General features: G+C 43.7%; 1 protein-coding gene across 3 annotated transcripts; it reads left to right on the top strand.

Moving 5' to 3' along the window:
* The first annotated feature begins 503 nt into the window (after positions 1 to 503).
* On the top strand, positions 504 to 20,781 carry egln2 (egl-9 family hypoxia-inducible factor 2). 3 transcript variants are annotated; one of them, XM_071543051.1, is made up of 7 exons: positions 504 to 747; positions 1,444 to 2,040; positions 2,086 to 2,965; positions 15,077 to 15,196; positions 15,666 to 15,802; positions 18,411 to 18,478; positions 18,640 to 20,781. In XM_071543051.1, exons 2-7 carry the CDS (start codon positions 1,664 to 1,666, stop codon positions 18,690 to 18,692), a joined length of 1,635 nt encoding a protein of 544 aa, XP_071399152.1. In that variant the 5' UTR covers positions 504 to 747; positions 1,444 to 1,663; the 3' UTR covers positions 18,693 to 20,781. The 3 variants fall into 3 exon arrangements, with proteins under 3 accessions (XP_071399152.1, XP_071399151.1, XP_071399150.1); XM_071543050.1 differs by having other exon boundaries at positions 504 to 546; positions 1,444 to 2,965; XM_071543049.1 differs by having other exon boundaries at positions 1,444 to 2,965.
* Positions 20,782 to 21,173: the final 392 nt, after the last annotated feature.

Below are 21,173 nucleotides of genomic sequence, written 5' to 3'. Positions count from 1 at the left end.
AAAAAAAAAAAAAAAACTATAGTAATCCTATAATACATGTTTGATTGATAAAAGCGTCTGCCAAATGTGAAATTGTAATTGTAATTGTAATGTTAGAAGGATACTACAAATACCACAGCAAAAAAAAAATAAAAAAAATGTTCCTATATAGGCATTTTATAAGAATATCATAGGAGATAAAAAAAAAAACCCCACCATAAAGTATAATAAGGTCACACTATTGAGCATACACCGCAGAAGAGAATATTATAGCTATTTCTCTTTAGGTTCACCCAAGTATCGTTTTTTTTTTATTCATGGTTTCTAATTTATTGTTTTGTGATTTCGTGTATATATTGAAGGTGGGCCATAGTAGCAAGTATAGTCACATGGCCTAGCTGTGCATGTAAGTGACAGGAGAGGGAGTGGAGAGAGCGGGCTGTGAGAGGAGGAGGAGGCGGAGGGGGCGGAGGGGGAGGCAGACAGACACACTGAAGGGGGAGTCAGTCACCGACACAACGGAGAGGACTTGTGCTGATTGAGGAGACCCTCCGCGGCACCGAGCAGGTCTGCATCTCCCCTCTGTCTCTCTGTCGGGTCTAATGTGCCGACGGCGCTGGTCAGCGCCATTCCTGGATATTATTTATAACCGAGGATAGAAATTAGATGGGACGCACATAGAGGCAAGACAATCCCGGAAATAACATGCGTACTCTCAGCCGGTCACGTACGCTCGCTGAGGCTTTGCACTGCTGTAGCCTGTCGTAGGTAAGCAGCGGGCTGTGATCCCAGGGAAATGTTACTTGTCTTTCGCCGTGTTAGTCGTGTACTTAGTATGCTTTTACATACTGAAAGGTTTATTCAAACGGAATTGAATGAATTGGCCTTAAGTCATGTTTGATTGTTTTTGAAGGTCCGGCACTTACTACAATTACTACTAACTTAATCAATAGACGAGCTAATGAAGATGAACGAAGTCCTCTAATGGGCATTTAATTGCAATCTATTAGGCTATGATTTCTAAAAATTAAATTTAATATAGGAAAATGACATTTGAATATTTTATTGCCTAGGCAGGCTACTGAAATCCAGTATAAATAACTGTCATAAAAAGTGAGCCTTATCCTATATGGGCCTTCAGTCCTTTTCATCGGCGTTTTCTCTCTGCTTTTTTCCGTTTGAACTCAGCAACAAAGCTGTAATAAATAATATAGCCTAGCCTAGAAATGCACAAAAATGTGGTGTAAAAATTGACAGTTTAGGTTATTGTGACTATAAGTTGTCTGTCTCTACATGGCGCTGGTTCTGCCCTAGCTTACTTAATTTGTGCATTATTAAACTGCTACTTTGAAGTGTTATGGCAACATACTAACAATAAATAGATTTATTTAGTAGCTACAGCTTAAAGTGACAAGTACCACTGTGCTATTTATAGGCCTAATGTGTATCACTTTTTCTTTACAGACATTTCACAGGCTCCAAATGTTTATGATACAGATAAATACACAGCTTCAGAATAATAATTCAGAATAATGGATGAAATAAAAACAGACGGAGGAAGACTTGGCCATGAAACTTTCCGCGGCTGCAGCACAGCTCCTCTCCGTCAGAGAAAGCAGCGGCTCGGCTAGAAAATGAAACGAGGACGTGAGCTACGTGCGCATCCAGCAGCAGACGAGATGAAATGGAGAGCTTGGGACACACGGACCTTTTAAATCCAAGCTCTGCCCACGGATCCGTCAGTGTTTCAGCCTCGCAGGAGAGAAGGACAACCGGCCAGCAGCTCGTCTTTGGACCGGCTGAGCTTCACCACCCTTACCGAGCGGACATGGGACTTAACGGTTATTGCGCGGCGCCGGTCGGGAGCCCCACGGCCGCGGAGTTGTTAGCCGGTCTGGCCTCCCAAACCGTCTCCCCCGGGATCACAACCCTAAAGAAACAGTGCAAAACCGGGCTGCCCCTCTATAACGGCGGGGTTGTATCTCCATCCGCCACCGTCGAGGGGAGCCACAGCGGCGTCTTGGCTCAAACCCCAAACGGGTACCCTCCACAGCTGAAGGGGTTGGCGGAGGTACCGACTGGCCCAACGTACCCCCTCACCAGCAGAGCCTGTCTGGTGGAGAACGGGGACAGGGCGGCTCATGAGAAATGTCCCTCAGTGATGAAGAGGGTCAACGGTGACCTGAGGGCCAGACAGGTGCAACAGCAGAAACGGAGGAGTGGGGAGAACCGGGACATGGGCTCTGTGACTCTTAATGGTCTTATGGGTTTACCAGGACTAGGGTTAGGAGGTTCTGTGGACCCAGTTTATGTTTCGACTGACTCAGTAACGCCTGATTTCAAAAGGAGAAGGTTGGCGGAGGGAAATATTGTTCACAAATCCTCAGAGGCCTCCAGAGCGGCCCGGGGGGTTGCCCCGCTCACGGTCACAGTCAATGGCAGCAACAGTATCCATAGCAACCAAATGAATCACAGCAATCACATGCACTGTGCCGCTCCCCAGCCTCCCCTCTCCCCTCCTGTCTCCCATACCAGCCTCCAGCACAAGGGACATAAGGTGGCATCCCTGCTCCCACCGGCGGCACCGGGCCTCACCTGCCCAGTGGAGGCTAATGGCATCCCGACCTTGCCGCTGCCTGCAGGGGCCGGCTGGTCGGCGGAGCGCATCGCCCAGCAGTACGTCGTCCCCTGCATGAAGTACTACGGCATCTGTGTGAAGGACAGCTTCCTGGGCCCTCAGCTGGGTGAGAGGGTTCTGGAGGAGGTGGAGGCTCTGAACCGCAGCGGGAAGTTTCGGGGCGGCCAGCTGGTCAGCCAGAAGAGCATTCCCTCTCGGAGCATCCGAGGCGACCAGATCGCCTGGGTGGAGGGACGGGAACCGGGGTGCGAGAGCATCGGGGCGCTGATGGCCCACATCGATGAGGCCGTCATGCACAGTGCTGCCAATGGACAGCTGGGGGACTGTGTCATCAACGGACGCACTAAGGTGAGAGAGACACGGTGGAGACAGGTAGAGGTGGATGGGGAGACTGGGGTTAGGGGTGCGAGGAGTGAGGCAGCAGGTATGTTATTTGCAAGCTGATATAGGAGCATCAGCGTGTCTCAGTCTGATGACATCATGAATTGTTGAGAAGTCAGTTGTGTCATGTCTGCTCTGCTCTCTCCTAGCTTCTCTAATACCGACATGCAAGCAGGCAGGCAAACACAAGCACACACACACACACACAACAGTGAGAGTGAGAGAGAGAGGGAACTGAGTGTTAGGTAGGATGAGCCTCCGTCAGTAGCTGGCGTATGTGACCAGGATGAGGTAGGGGGCTGTGGGCTGAGCCTTCCTGCCAGCCTGGCCCTGTGCCTAGGTGCAGGCCTGCCTAGGTCTGCCCCTGCCCCCATACCACTGGCACCCAGAAAAAAGAAAAACCCTCTGCGGTTGTATCTTCCTCTGCCATCAGTGTCTCTCTGGCTTTGAAGACAACTTTTTCAATCTCTATCTTTCACCCATACCCAAACATTCTTGGAGCTGGTTTGGTAGGAGACTGCATATTGATGTTTGGCTAGTATTTTGGTATGGTGTGTTTGTTTGCTTTTCTTATATCTGTTTGCCCATGTGAGCCATGTATTTTTTCCTTATGTTGACACATGTAGTACACGCCTTTTCTCTTTTCCATGGATATTTTTTCAAATCGCGTGTACAGTTACCGCAGCGCAGTGTGCACCACTTAAGACCGCGCTCGAAAGAACATGACTAAACAGCGTATTACTGCATGAATTCCTCTTCCTCATCATGGTCCGCAGATGGTTTGGCAGACAGTAGTTTAACAGAGCAGTGGAGACTGTGTGCAGGGGAGAGAAATGGCGGTGCTGGCTGGTAAAGTGACCCCTCCTAGTGACGCAGGCCTAGGTTATCTGAGCCAGGTTATGTTGCTGGCCTGCTCTCTTAGAGGTCTGGTTCATTCTCCACCCTGAGTCTATTTCTACACCCCCCCCCCCCCCCCCTTCCCCTCTTTGCCAGTATTTTCCCCTGTAACAAAAACAATCCAAGAAAGTGAAAAACAGTAGGTTTGATCTCTCTTCGTCAGCTGCTCTGTATTCTGTGCCTATGACGGTGTGTTCAGGCTCTGGTATCATGGTCTGTTTCCCTATCAGCAGTGAGTTAACCATTACACGCCTGTCTAGACTGTTGCCAAACACGTTCTCAGCGTTCCAACAGCTCTGGCGTAGAGTCAAGATTCAACATCTAGCAGATCCAGACAGTACATATTGATATTGATTGAAACATTTGTCAACATCACTTCTTAATCATTGCTAATTTCCAAGCAAAAATCACCATGACTCAAGAGTGACAGAGGGTAAATTTGTGAAAAGTTGAATATTGTAATGCTGGCTCAATCTTCTACTGCCAGAACAAACAGTCAGAGGTCAAACTTCAGCTTTTAGGCATTGCAGAAAGGTTGATTTCACCCCCAGGAGCATTTTTGTAGATACTGCATTGCCTGTATCAAATTTTATTGTCAGACATATTAATTGATAGATGAAACTTTAATGACCCCCATGGGGAAATTAGGCAAAAGCTGTTCGTTCAAGCTGGCAACCCCCATATATATGCAGTGTCCCACAGGGTTCTGTTCTAGGACCTATGCTGTTTTCTTTATATATGCTGCCTCTTGGACAGATTATTAGCCATTTTAACGACATCTCTTATCATTTTTATGCTGATGATATCCAGTTGTATTGTTCTTTTAAACCTGATGAGAGTAACAAATTGTCTATTTTCAATGAATGTTTGGATGCCATCAAGAAATGGATGGCTGATAATCTCCTTCAGTTAAATGTAGATAAGACAGAAGCTCTTATCATTGCTCCTGAAAACTCAGGAAAAATCCCAAGCATCAGGCAGTGTACTGGGTCGTTAAGCGTTTGTGTTCAACATAAAATACGAAATTTAGTTGTCATCTTTGACCAATCCCTGTCTTTCGACAATCATGTCAGCCAGTTTACGCGCTCATGTTTTTTCCACCTGAGGAGCAGTGCTAAATTAAGATCTGTCGTGTCCAAGGTTAAAATGGAGATGATTATTCATGCTTTTATTTCATCCCGTTTAAATTATTGTAACGCTCTTTTTACCTGTTTGAATAAAACTTCTTTGGACCGTCTCCAAACTGTCCAAAATGCAGCTGCTCGGCTTTTAACTAGAAACAATAAGAGATCACATATTAGGCCAATTTTATCCTCTCTGCACTGGCTTCCAATAAATATCTGGATCCATTTTAAAGTACTGGTGCTAACCTTTAGAGCCTTGCATGGTCAAACACCCCGGTAAATTGCTGACCTTCTCCTCCCTTACACAACCAGTTTGGCTCTTAGGTCTTCCGACCAAAAATTACTGGACGTCCCTCAAACCCGTTTAAAAACCCGAGGTGACCGTGCTTTTGAAGCTGTTGCATCCAACTTGTGGAATCCCTCCCTTTATCGTTGCGATCCTTAGACTCTTTTGACATCTTTAAAAAGCAGCTGAAAACGTTTTTATTCAGACAGGCTTTTGGTTAGCCTGCGGTCATTTGCATGCTGTCTCTTATTGATTTTATTTCCTCTTTCGTGTTTGGTGCTCTTGTCCTTCATGCTGTACTTGTATATAGGTCTCTGTACCTGTTTTGTCTGTTGTTACTGTTATTTTAATTTGTAAGGCACTGTGCTGTCTGTTGTTATTGCTATTTTTAATATTGTAAAGCACTTTGTGATTCTGTATCTGAGAAAGGTGCTATACAAATAAATTTTACTTACTTACTATATCTATTTTTTTCACTACAGTGTTCGGCTTAGCCAACTGAGCTATTAACGAGACTGAGTACCATGAGGCACAGAAAATGTCTATATATATATTTTCCTAAGAAAGTGGCCATTATTCACATTAAATATCTATGAATAAGACACATTTATTTGTTTGAGGCCTTTCCCCATGGGCAGTTAAGTAGGACAGATTTGTCTGTGGCCCAGTGCAAAGTGCACCAGAGCTGTCAGCGTAGATCCAGGCTTCATACTTGGCCAGGGGGGCACAGAGAGCACAGACCCGATCTCAGATGAGCCATGCAAAGGAAGACAACTCTCTCTTGAGACACAAGGTCTGGTCTGTGTGTGTGTGTGTGTGTGTGTGTGTGTGTGTGTGTGTGTGTGTGTGTGTGTGTGTGTGTGTGGCTGAGGGTATGCGCGGGTGTTTATGGGTGAGTGGGTGTGTCTTTCTGTCTATCCATCTGTATATTTGTAGTACTGATCATCTGTTTCTCCCTCTCTTCCTAATGTACAGGCCCCACAGCCTCACTGACCCCTTCTCTGTTACAACATGCAAAGCACCTTTCACTGTCTGTCTGCTTCTTTACATAAGTTCCACACAGACAGACAGACAGACAGGAAAGACAGGCAGTGTTCAAACAGGGACTGGTAGGTCCAACCCCACATCAGCAGCCTTTGCTCCCTTGGAACAGAGCTGACTGTGCTGCTTCCAGGTCAAAGGTCATGCTTGATCTGTGCTCTAACAGTGGAATGAAAAGGAAAGTAAAGGGACTGTAATGGAACAGGTGAGCAGTATGGCGTCATGCAGGAGTGATTTAAAAAAGACTCTTGGAGCTGGGTGCCATGACGCTAAAAAATCTCAATTTTTTTCAGTATTTTTTTTACACTTTTGGTTCCAGAGCAACTATACAGGCAGTGTACAAAATAATAGAAACTCCTCCCTACTGCTGAGTTGCATCCTACTGTGTACAATCTATGTTTCTCTCAAAAAATCCTCTTTAACTCGTCTCCTCACCTTCATCTATATCTCCTGTTCACGACTGAGGTGGATTTAATCAGTGAAATCAATAAGGGATCACAACTTTCACCTAGATTCACCTGGTCAGTCTATTTCATAGCATGAGCACTTTAACATTATAACTTTATTTTATATGATTGAAGATTGTTAAGCATTGGCCGGTACATAGTTTGATCAAATCAATATAAAATGCAGTTGATGCACTTGTTCCTGTAATTGTTTGATACAGGCTAATAGTAGGCAGCATGAATGACTGTTAACTGAGTAGTCTGAAAACTGAAAGGTAATGTTGTGTCTAGTAAAGGACACAAAGCTTTAATTCTCAGTTATTTGCCATATTGCTCTTTTTTGACATGGCAGTGTTTGGCATATGTTCTCTGGCCAGATCTCTTCCTTTGCGCTTTGTACATTAAAGAAAAGTCCATACTGTAGTGTACAAAATGGGCGTTATGTAGAGAAGTGTACTGAAGTGTAAGGGAGAGAACAGGAGTAGATGGAGTGCGGATGGGAGAGAGGAAGCAGTAGGAAAGGAGAAGAGGAGGAGTCAGGGAGGAGTGCAGCCAGATAGAAGGTCACTGCGTCTTTCCCGTTCCTCCTCCCCTCTGCTATCAGTCCAGAAACAATTATCCCCCACCCCTCATTTTTTCATCCATTCCTCCATTGGTTCACTTTCTCCTAGTCTTTGTTTCTGACCATTTCACTTTCCTTTCCCCTGTCCTTTACTCCACTCCCCTTCTCCTTCATCTTATCAGTCCCTCGCTCGCTACTCGGACAAAATATTTCCCCGCCGTTTCCTTGGTAACAGGCCCATACAGAGTAGAGCTCCGCATTGTGTATGAGAGAGACGGAGAGAGAGAGAGAGAGGGAGAGGCTGGCAGCGCCCAAAATAATGCCTCACCAGCACTGGGTTGTATCTCTGTACCCTCACCCCTTTTTGTCACCAGGAACCAGCCTTTGCTGCTTGAGAGACTTGGGTAGGATAATCGAGTTAGACAGAGGGAATAGGAGGATGAAAACTGTAATATGGTGTGGGGTGGCAGCGAGAAAGTCTTGGATGGGGAGAGAGAGAGAAATCAACTCAATGCAGGGAATGAGACACATGAGGGGGGAGGGGACAGACTGGAAGTGAGGGAGTAGAAGGAGGAGGTTTAGTGTTAGGGAGTGGGGCAAAGGGAGGCAGAGGCAGAGAGCGAGGAGTGGGAGGATAGTGTTCAGCAAGTGAGAAGGCGCGATGCAGCAGAAGCTGTAGCATAATGAGAATGTCTGCTGCAGTGTGTCCTTAGATGCCCCTCCTAGAGCTCAGCACTGCCACCATGCAGGCAGGCACCAGAAGCCACACACACTCACTCACACACTCACACACACACATGCATGCCCACACGCACACACACAACGCTGCTACAAACCTTGTAGCAGTGGTAACACCTTGATGTAGCTGGTGTGAGCATTCAAAGCAAAGGCAGCTCAGTAGCACACGTACGCTAAGACGAGCGTTGTCCCAGCATAACAAAAAACAAAAATAAATCATGTGGTCTCGGTGATGACTGGCTCGAATATACAGTATGTAACGTTTTATTGGGATTCATTTAGCCTCAGTTCAGTCACTTCAGCAGGTAAAATGAAAGTACAATATAGTTATGTGGGATTGGGAAAGACACATAATCATTTCCAGTTATTCATTGACATTCTCTGACATTTATGCCGTTTATTTGGGCGTCTCTCTTAGACGGTACCTAATGATTGTTTTAATTTTGATCAACCCTCCTGCACACAAGTATGTTATCCAATTTGTTATGTTCCTCTCAGAGAGAGATTTATGAGTTGCACTTCAACATTTGTACAGCGGTAGTGAAAAAACAATGTTCCAGCTGAGACACCAGGGTGCCGTTTTTTGTTGTCTGGCCCAAATGCCAAATTTTGAAAATGCTGTAGCAGGGTGAAGTGGTATTCTATTATAATGGGATTTTCACAGACGTAATTTATTGACACCTTTCTTTTCATGATAACATCTTAGAGACATTTTAAAATTTTAACAAATAATGTTTCATGTCACTATTTTGATTTGGTTAGCCCTGGTGTCCTGCTGGTGTAGATGGTGTGGGATTGGGCCCAGGGGTTTAGCTCAAGTCTGAGGGTTTTTTGGGCTTTGTTGTCTGCATGGTTTTGGTGACGTCATCTATGGAGAGGACACATACATACACACATGGATGTAGTAGAAAATTGAAGGAAAAGAAGGGAAGCTGCCAAACCTCAGGGTCAATGCACTGATCTCAGGTTTTTTCATACATACACATCCAAATAAGAACAGAGGTAGACATAAAAGCTGCAGTCTGTATGTCATTTTGAGTCTTGAGTAATTTATGCTGTTGTGCTGTGGTTAAATTACATGGACAAGGCAAAATGCCTTGTCCATGTAATTTGTAATGCCTCAAATTTTCCCTCATATTCCCTTGACGTACTTGCTCATTTCTGTTTTGTTGTGTTGTTTGGCACACATTGTACGTCAAACACGCGTATGTACGTCATATCGTACACGACAGAACATCTCAAGGCTGTTTCTTTATTGAATTGGAATAAAGACTAATTTCATAACATTACAGTTTGACATGAAAAGGAAGCAGATTACTGGAAGTGCAGACACACGTGCACGCACACACACACACACTCACACACACACACACTGCTTTGTTCAGCCTTATGGTTCAATGGTGACTCATGCATAATTGGTACCACTGGGACCATAGCAGGATTGACTCATCAGGGCTGAGCACATTTTCCCACTTTCTCTTTTTGTCTGTATACACACATACACGCACTAGTTAAGTTACAACCTAGCCAATGATGTCACATTGACACCCACAGAACCATTATCCAGCCTATAGAGAGAGCAGTAAGCTAGCAGGATGGAAGTGTATCTAGCTGAATAATGGGCCGTGACAGGAACCAGGAAAGAAAGCACAGATATAAGCTAGGAGAGACAAATCAGTTCATCGTAATTCAATTTAATTCGTCCAGACTTTTATCTCTTCACTGTTCTCAAATTCAATTGGGTAGAAACGATTAATAATGGCTGACCCCGATTCATATCATATCCTGTGTCATCCAGCCTGCTAGTGAGTTATAAGCTGTGGCGCTGCAGCAGGGCGGCAATGCTGCCTAGTGGCTAGCGAGGCCGTCCTTCAGCCAGACTGCCTGGGTTCAACCCCAGTGTTGGAAAACATCCGCTCTGCTGAAGTGTCCTTGAGCAAGATACTGAATCCCTACCAGCTCCAAGCGCTGCTCTGTAGCTGACCATGACCTCTGACCTTACTGGAGGGGGGCAACTGCAAAGAGAACTTCCCTATGGAGATTAGTAAAGTATCACATCATTATTATTATAGTCTATCAGCAGAGACACTGAGTACCCCTATGATGCAATCCTATATGGATCTGCAGACACTCATCCCTCTTCTTTCTTTCTACATTTGCATTTTAGGCGTTAAGCTGATTCTCTATCCAATTATAGCAAGTGCAACAGAAATATAAGCTTAAATTCCTAGATTGCCAACATTACAGCGTCTTTCTCCTCTGTCCAATGGGTTTGTCCTTCTATCCACTAACTCAGCAGTACAAGTAGGACCAGGGAGGGCAGTTTAGATCACTTAAGTTCAGCTCAGTTGTGCACATCTTGACTTTTTTAGTATGTTGAGGTTCTTTTTTAAAATGGAGCACTGCCTCCGCACACCACAGCAGGGGAGAGCTCAGCCCAGCAGAAGCCCACACTGCCTGTGTTTCCATCAGGGAATTTGAATGTAGTATCCAGTTAGCTGTACTGGCTCCAGATCAGCGTTACACAGCCTATAGCTTACAGCTAAATTAGCTTACCAATAGTGTTTTCTTGACATTCATTTAGCTGCAGTGGCCCCACAGCTGGAAAATGGCCCCATAGCCAAAGAATACAAATACAAACAAATACAATGAAATACAATTCATCATCTGACCTTATAGCTAAGCCAGCCCCCTAAAAAATAACAATTACAATTGTGATTACAATAGTTCATATCATGATATAAATATCCAAATAAGGGCTGTTCTTTAAGTTGGAACTTAGGCTGGAATGGACAAACTTGGGTCTCAGAACCGCCACATTTACAAACATAATCTACAGTGGACTCTTACCACTAGTGTAGCCAACCAGCAACCTCCTCCTCTCTGTTTCAAACCCCCCTGCACACTCACACACACACATACACACACACACTCACACACACTCACACACACACACGTGCATGTTCTCTCTCCCTCTTTCTCCTTGACAGGCAGTCAGGCCTGTATTTGTTCAGCCTTATCTTGCCCCTCGCCCCTCCTCGCCCCTGTCTCCACCATGCCTCTTATCAGAATATGCGTGCAGCGTTGGCGTTTATTTTCGTTCTTGTTCAGAACAGCCTGTTCTGCCTGCCTGCCCGCCTGGCCATCACCTTGGCAGCCCGGGTATCTACCCAGCGCTGCTATTAGGCCATTAATGCTGGCGGTTGGCAGACTGGTAGCTGGTGCCGATTAGACTGGCACTGAGGGTAACTCACTATGAGCACAGATCATAACAGAGATGCAGGAGCAAGGGAGGGCAGAAGCGACAGATAGGATCGCGACATGTTGTGTCACGCTGTTTGACTGACTCTCCCAGGGTTGAGTGTGTATGCTATAGATAGGGCGAGACTGTCAAATAGTGTGGATGTATGTGAAATTAGTTTGAATGCAGGTTTAGAGAACTGGTTTCACTGGATTCACATCTACTTTTTGTGCTGTGATTGAGTTAATTTGTGACAGTCTAGATTTTGGATTAAGATTTGTACAGATTCCTATTATGATCAATATTTGATATGTTTCACCCACCTGTTAAACTTAGATTATATACTTTTCTCGTGCAAGCTTTGATGATGTAGCTGTCTTGTGCCAATGTGTGTGTGCGTGTGTGTGTGTGTGTGTGTGTGTGCTATTTATGCTGCAGGCTAGGGCTGAGCTGTCTCTGGTGTGGCATAATACATGTTAATTGCGGTTAATTAAAGTGGTTAAGACCGTGCATGCATGCCCACATATGCACTCGCATAAATCTTTGGACAAACACAATTTTTCCCGTGATCTTTGAGTGATAGACCATTGTTTATCTGAAATATCAGGCTAGATATAAAACTTCATTATTGTTTATAGTCCACACTCACTTAAGTGATTTTCCCTAGAAATAACCTTGCTGGTTTCAGGGTCCACAATGTTGTTCTTTCCAGAAAATGACACTTGATCACATCACTGGCTGCAGCTATTTGGAGCTCTGGGAGAGAAATTAGAAATTCTTAAAAACAATTTTGTTTGTAAATATTTTGTTTTGTTGTATATATTAAACATGAGCGATGTGTCCAGGAGGATTGAGGAAGAGTTTGTTAAAGGGCATCCTGGCTGGGGCCTCTAAAACTTTCTGAATTGCTCCTTTTTAAATCCCTGTCAACAATGCAAATGTTCAGTAAATAACAAAGAACCGATTTCTATTTTAATCCCAGTCGGAGCTGAGCCATAATCTGTTTCCATTCAAGGTGCAGTTAGTCAGATCTTTTTTACTTGAATTTATCCCAGAATATATATCTACCAGTACGCTGATGTCATGACAAAAACACTACAATATATAAAGAGTTTCATTCCAAAACATAATTTTGGGAAAAAAAACATGTCATTTGTTCATTACTCAGTATTTGAAAGATGAGGATTACATCCCCTAAAATGTCATTATTTTCTAAGCTGCAGGGTCAGAATAACTTGGACATTTTTCCACTGGTGTGTTCAATTGTAAAAAAGAAATTGTCCAAACCACTCGCTGTCTGCACAATTGGGCGTTCATCCCTACAACCACTGGACTGGGCCAACAGCTGTTTAAACAATCATAGCTCAGAATGCTGACAACGCTTTAAGCTTGCGGGAAATTTGGGAGAAGATCAGCAACATTAGGTCATCTCTCAGCTTTTCCCATTCACAGTGATACACTGACAGCAAACTGCTATTTCCCGCCACAAGCTGGAAATGACGTTGCGATGTCAGGAACTAGAGGCAGCATGGGAGATCTCACTTCTTCCTCATCTCTTGAGAAATGTCACTCAGCAGGATCACTCAGACCTTAAAGTGAACTAACCAACTCCAAACTGTAGCTGTAATGTGACGGACACACGCTTTTACACACACAAATGTTACCATGTTACCGTTTTACCAAAATTCATAGAAGGAATTACTGACTTGTGGTTGTAACAGGCAGCCATATACTGTAAGCAGTCGTCCTCCTCCTATCTGGCTATATAAATAGACTTTATTTACTTACTAACTTACTTACTATGGCCTTAATAACCCCATAGCTGACAATACAGGTCTTATTGCTCCGAGTCTGTCACTCACAATGTTGTCAGCTGAACTCCTGTGACGAGGTGTAATTACACTAAATCACATTCGGATTACAGTAATGTTTCTAATGATCATTGTGTGTGTGTGTTTCTCTTGTGTGTACCTGTGTATATCTGTGTGTGTGTGTGTGTGTATGTGTATGTGAACAAGCCAGGACTGGTTGTCAGTTGGAGCCCGGAGCGTCGGGTCCAAAGGTTAATGAGCTCTGACTGTGAGCGTTGGTCAGTAATCATAGCTGACAATGGCGGCTGAGCAGAGGGTCACAGACACACACAACACTACACAACTCCTCCTCACTTGGCTGCGAGTGAGGAGGGAAACACTAGAGGAGTGGGCAGTGTGTAGCTCTGACTGTAGCCCTCCTACACAAAATATCCTCATACTTTTATTTCACAAAACTCACGAGGGTAGGAGTATTTGTCTCGAGTGCCGTTTGATTTCCTCGGGCTTAAGACTCAGTCTCACAGTGTAGTACTACAGCTTAAATGATAGTGTCAGGCAAGTGAAATCGATATTGCAGCAGTGCAGAACTCATCCTGTTAGCATTGAATGATAGTGTCCCACAGCCAAGCTGAAGTGATACAGTGACTCTGATATTGTAACTCCTGTTTCCCATGCAGAACGATATAACTCAAGACAGCGACAGTATCTTCTTTTGTAGTCAGCCTGGAGAGAAAATAGAAGTTATTACTCCACACGCCGTCGACTATCATCAACTAAAACCTCGTTCTGCCAGCATAGGCTGACCCCGTCCTAGCTGTTGATTTTTCTGCTCTGCCTAAGAGATCGAGACAGAGCCGGGCATACAGGTGAATTAGGTATTTTGGCATGATGAGGCAAATAAAACCTTGCTACAGGCAGTGGAGATGGTTTGGAAACTAATTCACACCAGGATAACTCTTGCCTGAAACATGAGCATCTGTGCAGTTCAAACTGTTACACTGACATGGGCCTGTATTCAGCTCATTTATGCTATGATGCTGGTTCAATCAGTTTTGTCTGTTACTCTTGATGAAGCCTGGCCCTGGTCTGGAATGTGCACTGAACTGCGCGCTCTCATGCAGGTCACAGTTCCCTCTGTCTCCCCAGAGAAAGCGGTGTTCCCCTGCTCCATCGCCTTTAACACAGAGAAGTCGAGCAGGGGAAATACCAGCGCAAGACCATTGTTTTAACATTGATACTCTATCTGCAGAACGTCTTGTAGCACAGTGGCTGAACTCTGACATATTTCTCAGCTCTCTCTCCCTCTCTCTCTCTCTCTCCCTCTCTCTCTCTTTCTTTCTCACACGCATACACATGAACAATGGTGTGGAATTTAATTTCCAGTAGTAGCCGTGATGGAGGAGGATAGAGGGTAGAGCAGACGGGCACCATGCTGACTGTCACTCTTGAACCCTGATTGGTCGCCTTTGGCTCCTCCTCCTGACTGAGTTGAGGCTGAGAGACATGCTGGTGATAACATGGCAGCTGTTTCCATGTAGGGCTTGAACACATGGAGTCCAATTTCACTGCTGGCTGACTGTAGCCATTAGTGACAGGTGGACTCTTCCCTCACACAGCCTTGTTCTCGGTTTTCCAGATATCACCTGGCACACTTTACTCTCCAAGGCCTCAAGCCCAGGAAAAAGCAAGCTTTAGCATTCCTCTTTATCTGATAAAGTGAAGAAATTCCAGAAATCACTGCCACTCGCCTTGGCAACCAGCTGTTTCCATCACCGCTATGAAGCTCTGTGTATCAACATTATGAGACTTGTTATTGTACCGCTTTGGAAAGGGATTATTTGTTAGATGTGAAACTGCTGTGTTTACTGCTTCATTCATAGTCTTGCATGTACACTAACGCACGACTAACATTCCCATGTCTTCTCTCCTCAGGCCATGGTGGCTTGTTACCCGGGTAACGGGACGGGGTATGTCCGCCATGTTGACAACCCTAATGGTGACGGTCGCTGCATCACCTGCATCTACTATCTCAACAAGAACTGGGATGTCAAGGTATATTTATGAGACAAATTTGTAGTTAAGCTTAGCTTCCTGGATTTATTTATTTTTTTAAAACACATTAAAAGCTTTATCCATCTCAAAATCAATGAGGATCAAAACAACAAGTAAGAGGCATTTCTGCTGTGGTCCTTGGGCTTAAAATACAGACCTCATGCTGAAATATGCTAATATATTTACATCTGTATCTGGTATCACAACAATAACTGGAATAGATTTAGAGAACACTTTTACTCTATGGCCTTTCAGTGTGATGTGTTTGTAACAAGGAGCTTGTTTACAGTGCTATATAAATAAAGTTGAATTGACTTGACCATAACTTGCCATACTGCAGCCACATGCAACTGACATCCAATCCAAGACTTCAAATGCTTAGTGGCACACAGAGTCTGAGGCATTATCCTCTATGCATGTATGTATGATGTCAGTAAGAGACTGTGTTGTGTGTTTTGCATGTTACCAGGAACAAGGAGGACTGCTGCAAATCTATCCTGAAGGCAAAAATGTGGTGGCCAACATCGAACCTCTGTTTGACCGGCTGCTCATCTTCTGGTCTGACCGCAGGAACCCACACGAAGTCAAGCCGGCCTACGCCACTCGGTTAGTAACGCTTACACATGCAGGGCTCTAGTATAGACACACACACACACACACAAAGTTGTGCTAAGATTTTATATTGCCAGATTATGTCCTGTCCATTGCAAGGCCATCGTCAGAATACATGTCAGTATTTGAGTGGACAGACTCTATGACTAGTTCAGCTGCCTCTAGGTTGTATAGTCTGTCTACTCAAATACTGACATGTATTCTGACGAAGGCCTTTGCCACGGGCCAAAACATTAATAACCTTTTTAACCATGACATTTTAAAAGTTTAATACATAAAGTTGGTTTCACCAAGAGTTGCACCTCTTCAATGTTTTCTAGATTCTGTATTTTTGGCTGCACCTGCTCACAGCTGGTTGAAGCGCTGAACTTCCCTCTCTACAGATTATGTCCTGTAAAATTTCTATTTACCATATACAGTAAATATTATAAAAAATATGGACAAATTTCTTACCAATGTGTGCATGCATAATAGCAAAAATTATCTTGAAAGCTATTTGCCCAAAAATAGGTTTATTCCAAATACTGTATATAATAGAGAAGCTTTGCACAACAGGTTAAGAAAAAGAAAAAGACCCAGACACACACACACACACACACACACACACACACACACACACACACACACACACACACACACACACACACACACACACACACACACACACACACACACACACACACACACACACACACACACACACACAGACAAAGGCCAGAGAGGGATCTGTTTGTGGTTTAGAATGGGGCCCCACCTATCCTCTCGCTTCTCCTCTCTTCTCCCCACTTTGAACTGTCAAGTCAACATAACCTTAGCCCGTGCATTTTTGTTTGCGTGCAATTCTAGGTGAAAAGTAATGTTGCTCTTTGTTAATGATGGCGCTTGTTTTCCCATAAACACAAACCAGTTCGAATGTGACAAGGAAATAAAATGATATTGATTGGGGGACAGAAGAAAATAACCAGGAATCATATTCATCTAAGTTTGCCTAATGCTTATAAGAGATAGATGCACTCTTTTTCTTTTAGCCTAGTTGAGAGCTGATGTGTAGCCTGCCTGTCTCACTCTGACTGTCATCTAACGATATAACGATAATGAGTTATGGAGTTCGCAAACTGTGACACTTGTAAGAACGCCTATGCACACAGGATGCACACATTACGTAATCGCACTTTCACACCAACACCTGCATACATCCCGTTATGTAGATCAGTGGTTCTCAACGTGGGGTCCGGGGACCACCAGGGGTCCTTGAGGGGGTTCCAGGGGGTCCCCAGCAAAATTAAACTTCTCTGTTACTTCATTTATAAGAACTTAACACAATTAGAGAATGCAGAAGAATGACTGTTTTGATGATAGTCTCACTGTTATCTCTCTACCTGCAATACAGATAGTCATGAAATTCTGGACAAAATCATATCTAACAGTAAAAATATTCTCAGATTTGGGTCAGAGACAAAATCGAATCAAATTGGGGGGTCCGTGGCCCTAATGTGGACTAAATTAGGGGTCCTTGATATGAAAAAGGTTGAGAATCACTGATGTAGATCATAGGAGCAAACACTTGCACCCATCCTCTGTCCGCCCCTCCTCCCATGTGAAAGTACTGTACAAAATTTGGCCACGCACACCACCTGCCAATTGATTCCTACAGTACATTTCCTCTGTACAGAGCCTCCTCAACCCACCCTTTGTGGCCCAGCATACTCACAGTCACACAGTCACACAGTCAGAGCTTTGCAGGAGTGGTTTCTTTGAAGCATGACACTTATATAACTCACTTTTTATTTGTTTTAGCTGTTGAATAGCACACTGTATGTCTAAGAGTCCCTGAGTTCCAGTGATGCCACACTCGTCATTGTTTGCTCCGCCTCCTTTTCTTCTCCTCTCCTCGATTCTCTTTTGCGCTCCTCTCCTCTCCTCCCCTCTCCTCTCCTCTGTGTGACTGCTGGGGGGCGAGGCGGGGCTGGAGGCAGGAAGTATGTGTTTCCTGAGAGGATAGGTGGGAGGGAGAGGGGAGGAAGGTTCGATTGCAGGACTCGTGCTGGAGAAGGAGAGACAAGAGAGACAGGAATAAACAACACAGCCCCACAGGAGAGACGAGAAACCATAGGAATTAACCCTCTACTGACCAAGACATCTGCTAGCCTAGCTGTGCACTTAATAAGACCTGTATGATGAGACATCCCCTGTACATCTGTTGTCTCTTGCAGGCTAAAAAAAAAATATTTTTTTCAGTAGGCAGTTTTTCCACCTTGATCTGAATTTTAGGGGCATTTTGGTTCTTTTTGGGGGAAATTTTATGACATAAAACATTTGCATTGCACGCGTGAATATATTTTACTACTCAATGAAAAATTTGGACAAGGTGAAATGCATAAACAGGTACTCCTACTTATCAGGGCCATTTTTTGCACCCCCATTTTTTTCATTTCATGGGCATTTTATGGACTTTCAAGTACATTTTTTTTGCCTCAAACCCCTGTCTGATACTGGTAAACGGCTCAATACTGAACCAGGATTATAAACCCACAGAACATATGAGCTCTTGTCTTAGTCTTTAGTTGGTCTTAGATTATCTCTCTCTCCTTGTGTCTTACAGCTATGCCATCACAGTCTGGTACTTTGATGCCAAAGAGAGGGCAGAGGCTAAAGAGAAGTACCGATTGGGTAAGCGTCTTTATATGGGTAGTTTTGTCATTTTTTCTGTCTTTACTTCTTTCCTAGTGGAATGTTTGTGTAATGTGTATCACATCTGGTTCTGTTTAATGAGAGATATTGTCTATACCTGACTGATATGCTCCTCTTCTCTCTATTACTTGTGTCTATAGCAACAGGACAGAAAGGTGTTCAAGTGCCTGTCACTCAAAACAACAAGACATAAATCTCATCTAATCACTGGAGAGCACTCTGAAAGTATTATGTGCCTTCCTGAACTGCTATTGGACATCTTGGTCATAAAGGGAGACACTGTCAAACTGTCAGTCAACACTGCAGCTCCACCCCACTCTTTCAGTGTCAACCGTCAGCCGCCCCGCACGGGCTATGATGTAATGTTTTCTCGCCATCCGATTGGGCTGCTGATCAAAGAAGTGGCGGATATAGAGCACAATGGACTGGACTGTATGGAGAGGGCGGGATTAGAAGAAGAACAGGAAGATAATGAAGATGAAATCCTCCTCTTCTTCAGAAGTGTCACTGAGTCATCTATGAAGACAACTAACTAAAAAAAATGGACTTGTTAATTTTCTTTTGTTGCAGTTTTGCATTTTCAGTTATCAGTGATGTTGTGACGTAATCAGAAATCATTGTTTTTCTCTGCTCTGGCATACTTTTCGGTTCAAACAGAAGGAGCATAATGTTCAATCAGTGAACAGACAGTGGGAAATCAATAGCGGGGGTCAAGTTTTATCAGCCCCCAAACTCCCTCCTATTTCCCCTTGTCTCTGCAAAAGCTACATGATGTGGGGTAGGCTAAGGCTGAGTCAATAACTGTGTGTGTGTGTGTGTGTGCGTGTGTGCGTGTGTGCGTGCGGATGGAGGGGTATAGGAGAAATGGTCCTTGACATGTCATTGAGTGGCTGTCGGCTATGATACAGGGGAAAGTTGCCCTTTGGCACTCTACAATCAGTCAATCCTCTCCCAAGCACTAACCTTAAACCTTACAGGGAGATACTAAAAACTGGTGATCAGTGCCTGGGGATAAGTGTACACTATAGTTTTCCACTCTTTTGCAGAAACAGTAGAGTTCGAGAGGGATTCCAGCAGTGTTTCGCAATAGCCCGCTAAGACTAAAGAATCTGTGTAAGCAGTGTTTGACTGGAAATGCTTTCACAACTGCCTCAAGATGTCTGTGTGTGACATATGGCTGAGTAATCTAATTCAGTGGTTAAAACGAAGCGATGTCTGCTCGCAACCCCCCATCACAGGCTCCATATGCAGAGTGGTGAACACCCAAAAAATGATTTTCCCCTTTCTGGTTGTTTCATTTGCTTATCAGAGGAGGCCTAGAGGCTCAAAACTATTCAGTATTTCACAGGAAAAATGCAAAAATTAGAGAAAAATCAGAGAAATTACACATAATAATAAATGTGTATCTTGTATGTATGTCTAATATGTTTTTTTCCTATCCCATAAATCATCCCGCAACCCCCCAAAATTATCTCACGACCCCCAGTTTGAGAACCGCTGATCTAATTGAGTATCCATTGGCTATAGTCTGCTGCACTCTGACAGCATGGACATTTGGTTCTTAGTTGTAATGTGTAACAGATTTTGACAAAGCTACACAAAGCTCTTACACATAGATTGGTATTCAATGCACTCAGAGAAATGCACAGCTCATGGAGAGGGGTCAAAACAGGGTTCGATGAAATGGAGTGTATTTTCTGTGTGTGTGTGTGTGTGTATGCATGTATGCCTGTGTGTACATTCAGCTTGCCTCCTCCCTGTCATTTCACTGCACATTCTGCCCAAACACACACAAAAGATGGATAAGATCAATCAATTAAAAATAAGAAAATAAAAAGACAAAAATTGTACTAAAAAGAACTTAACTGAATCATAACCTCAGTCAACTTGTACACTTTAAGACAATTTATTAAGCACAGAGAGCACATACACAGTATGTGAACTACAGTGTGACACTACTGCCTGCTAGTGTGTGGGTTTGAGTATGTATGTGGATGTGTGCTTGCACATGTGTGTATCGAATTCCACTGTCTTGAAGGCGGTTGCAGATGTTGTCTCAGTGTGTGTTAGATTGGTTAAGAGAAGAAGGGTATAAAAAAAGCACTTTATTGTTTGAAATGCCATGCGTGAATGATAGAAGAAAAAATATAACTGAAAATTTAGTTTAATGCCTTTATGCTGTGGATAATATGGTCATTCAAATGCAATAGAAACTAAAACAATGAGAACAAACAGAATTTGTTTGCCTAATCTTTTGGATTTTTTGCAGTATTTAATTAAAACCTGTCTGTTTTTGTACACAAAGACTTTGTAATGGAATTTTTGGGTAAAACTTGACCTGCAATTTCATTTCTATTCACCCTTTATGTCCTGTCGAAATTAAGAGTCTCTTTCAAGGGAGACCTGTCCAAGAGAGCATCAAGACAAACTTAAAAGCTGCAGGCAAACAACACACAAAATTAGCAATAGCAAAACAGCAGCAGCAAAACAGCATTAGCCTTAGCATTAGAGAAACAAGTTTTTTAAGAACAGTAGCACAAATAATTATGAAGCAGACCCGGAATGACTTCATAGATAAAAATATACTAATGAATAAGTCAACGAGTGAAGTGGCCAATCAACCAGAGCAGACTAGGTGCGATCATGAGTGACAGCTTTATAGTCGGTAATAAAC

This window comes from Centroberyx affinis, unplaced genomic scaffold (genome assembly GCF_046629955.1).
Source record: "Centroberyx affinis isolate AG114_WGS23_722 - 3 ecotype Tasmania unplaced genomic scaffold, CSIRO-AGI_Caff_v1 ptg004214l_1, whole genome shotgun sequence".
NCBI lineage: Eukaryota > Metazoa > Chordata > Actinopteri > Beryciformes > Berycidae > Centroberyx > Centroberyx affinis.
This window is presented reverse-complemented; position numbering and strand designations above follow the sequence as displayed.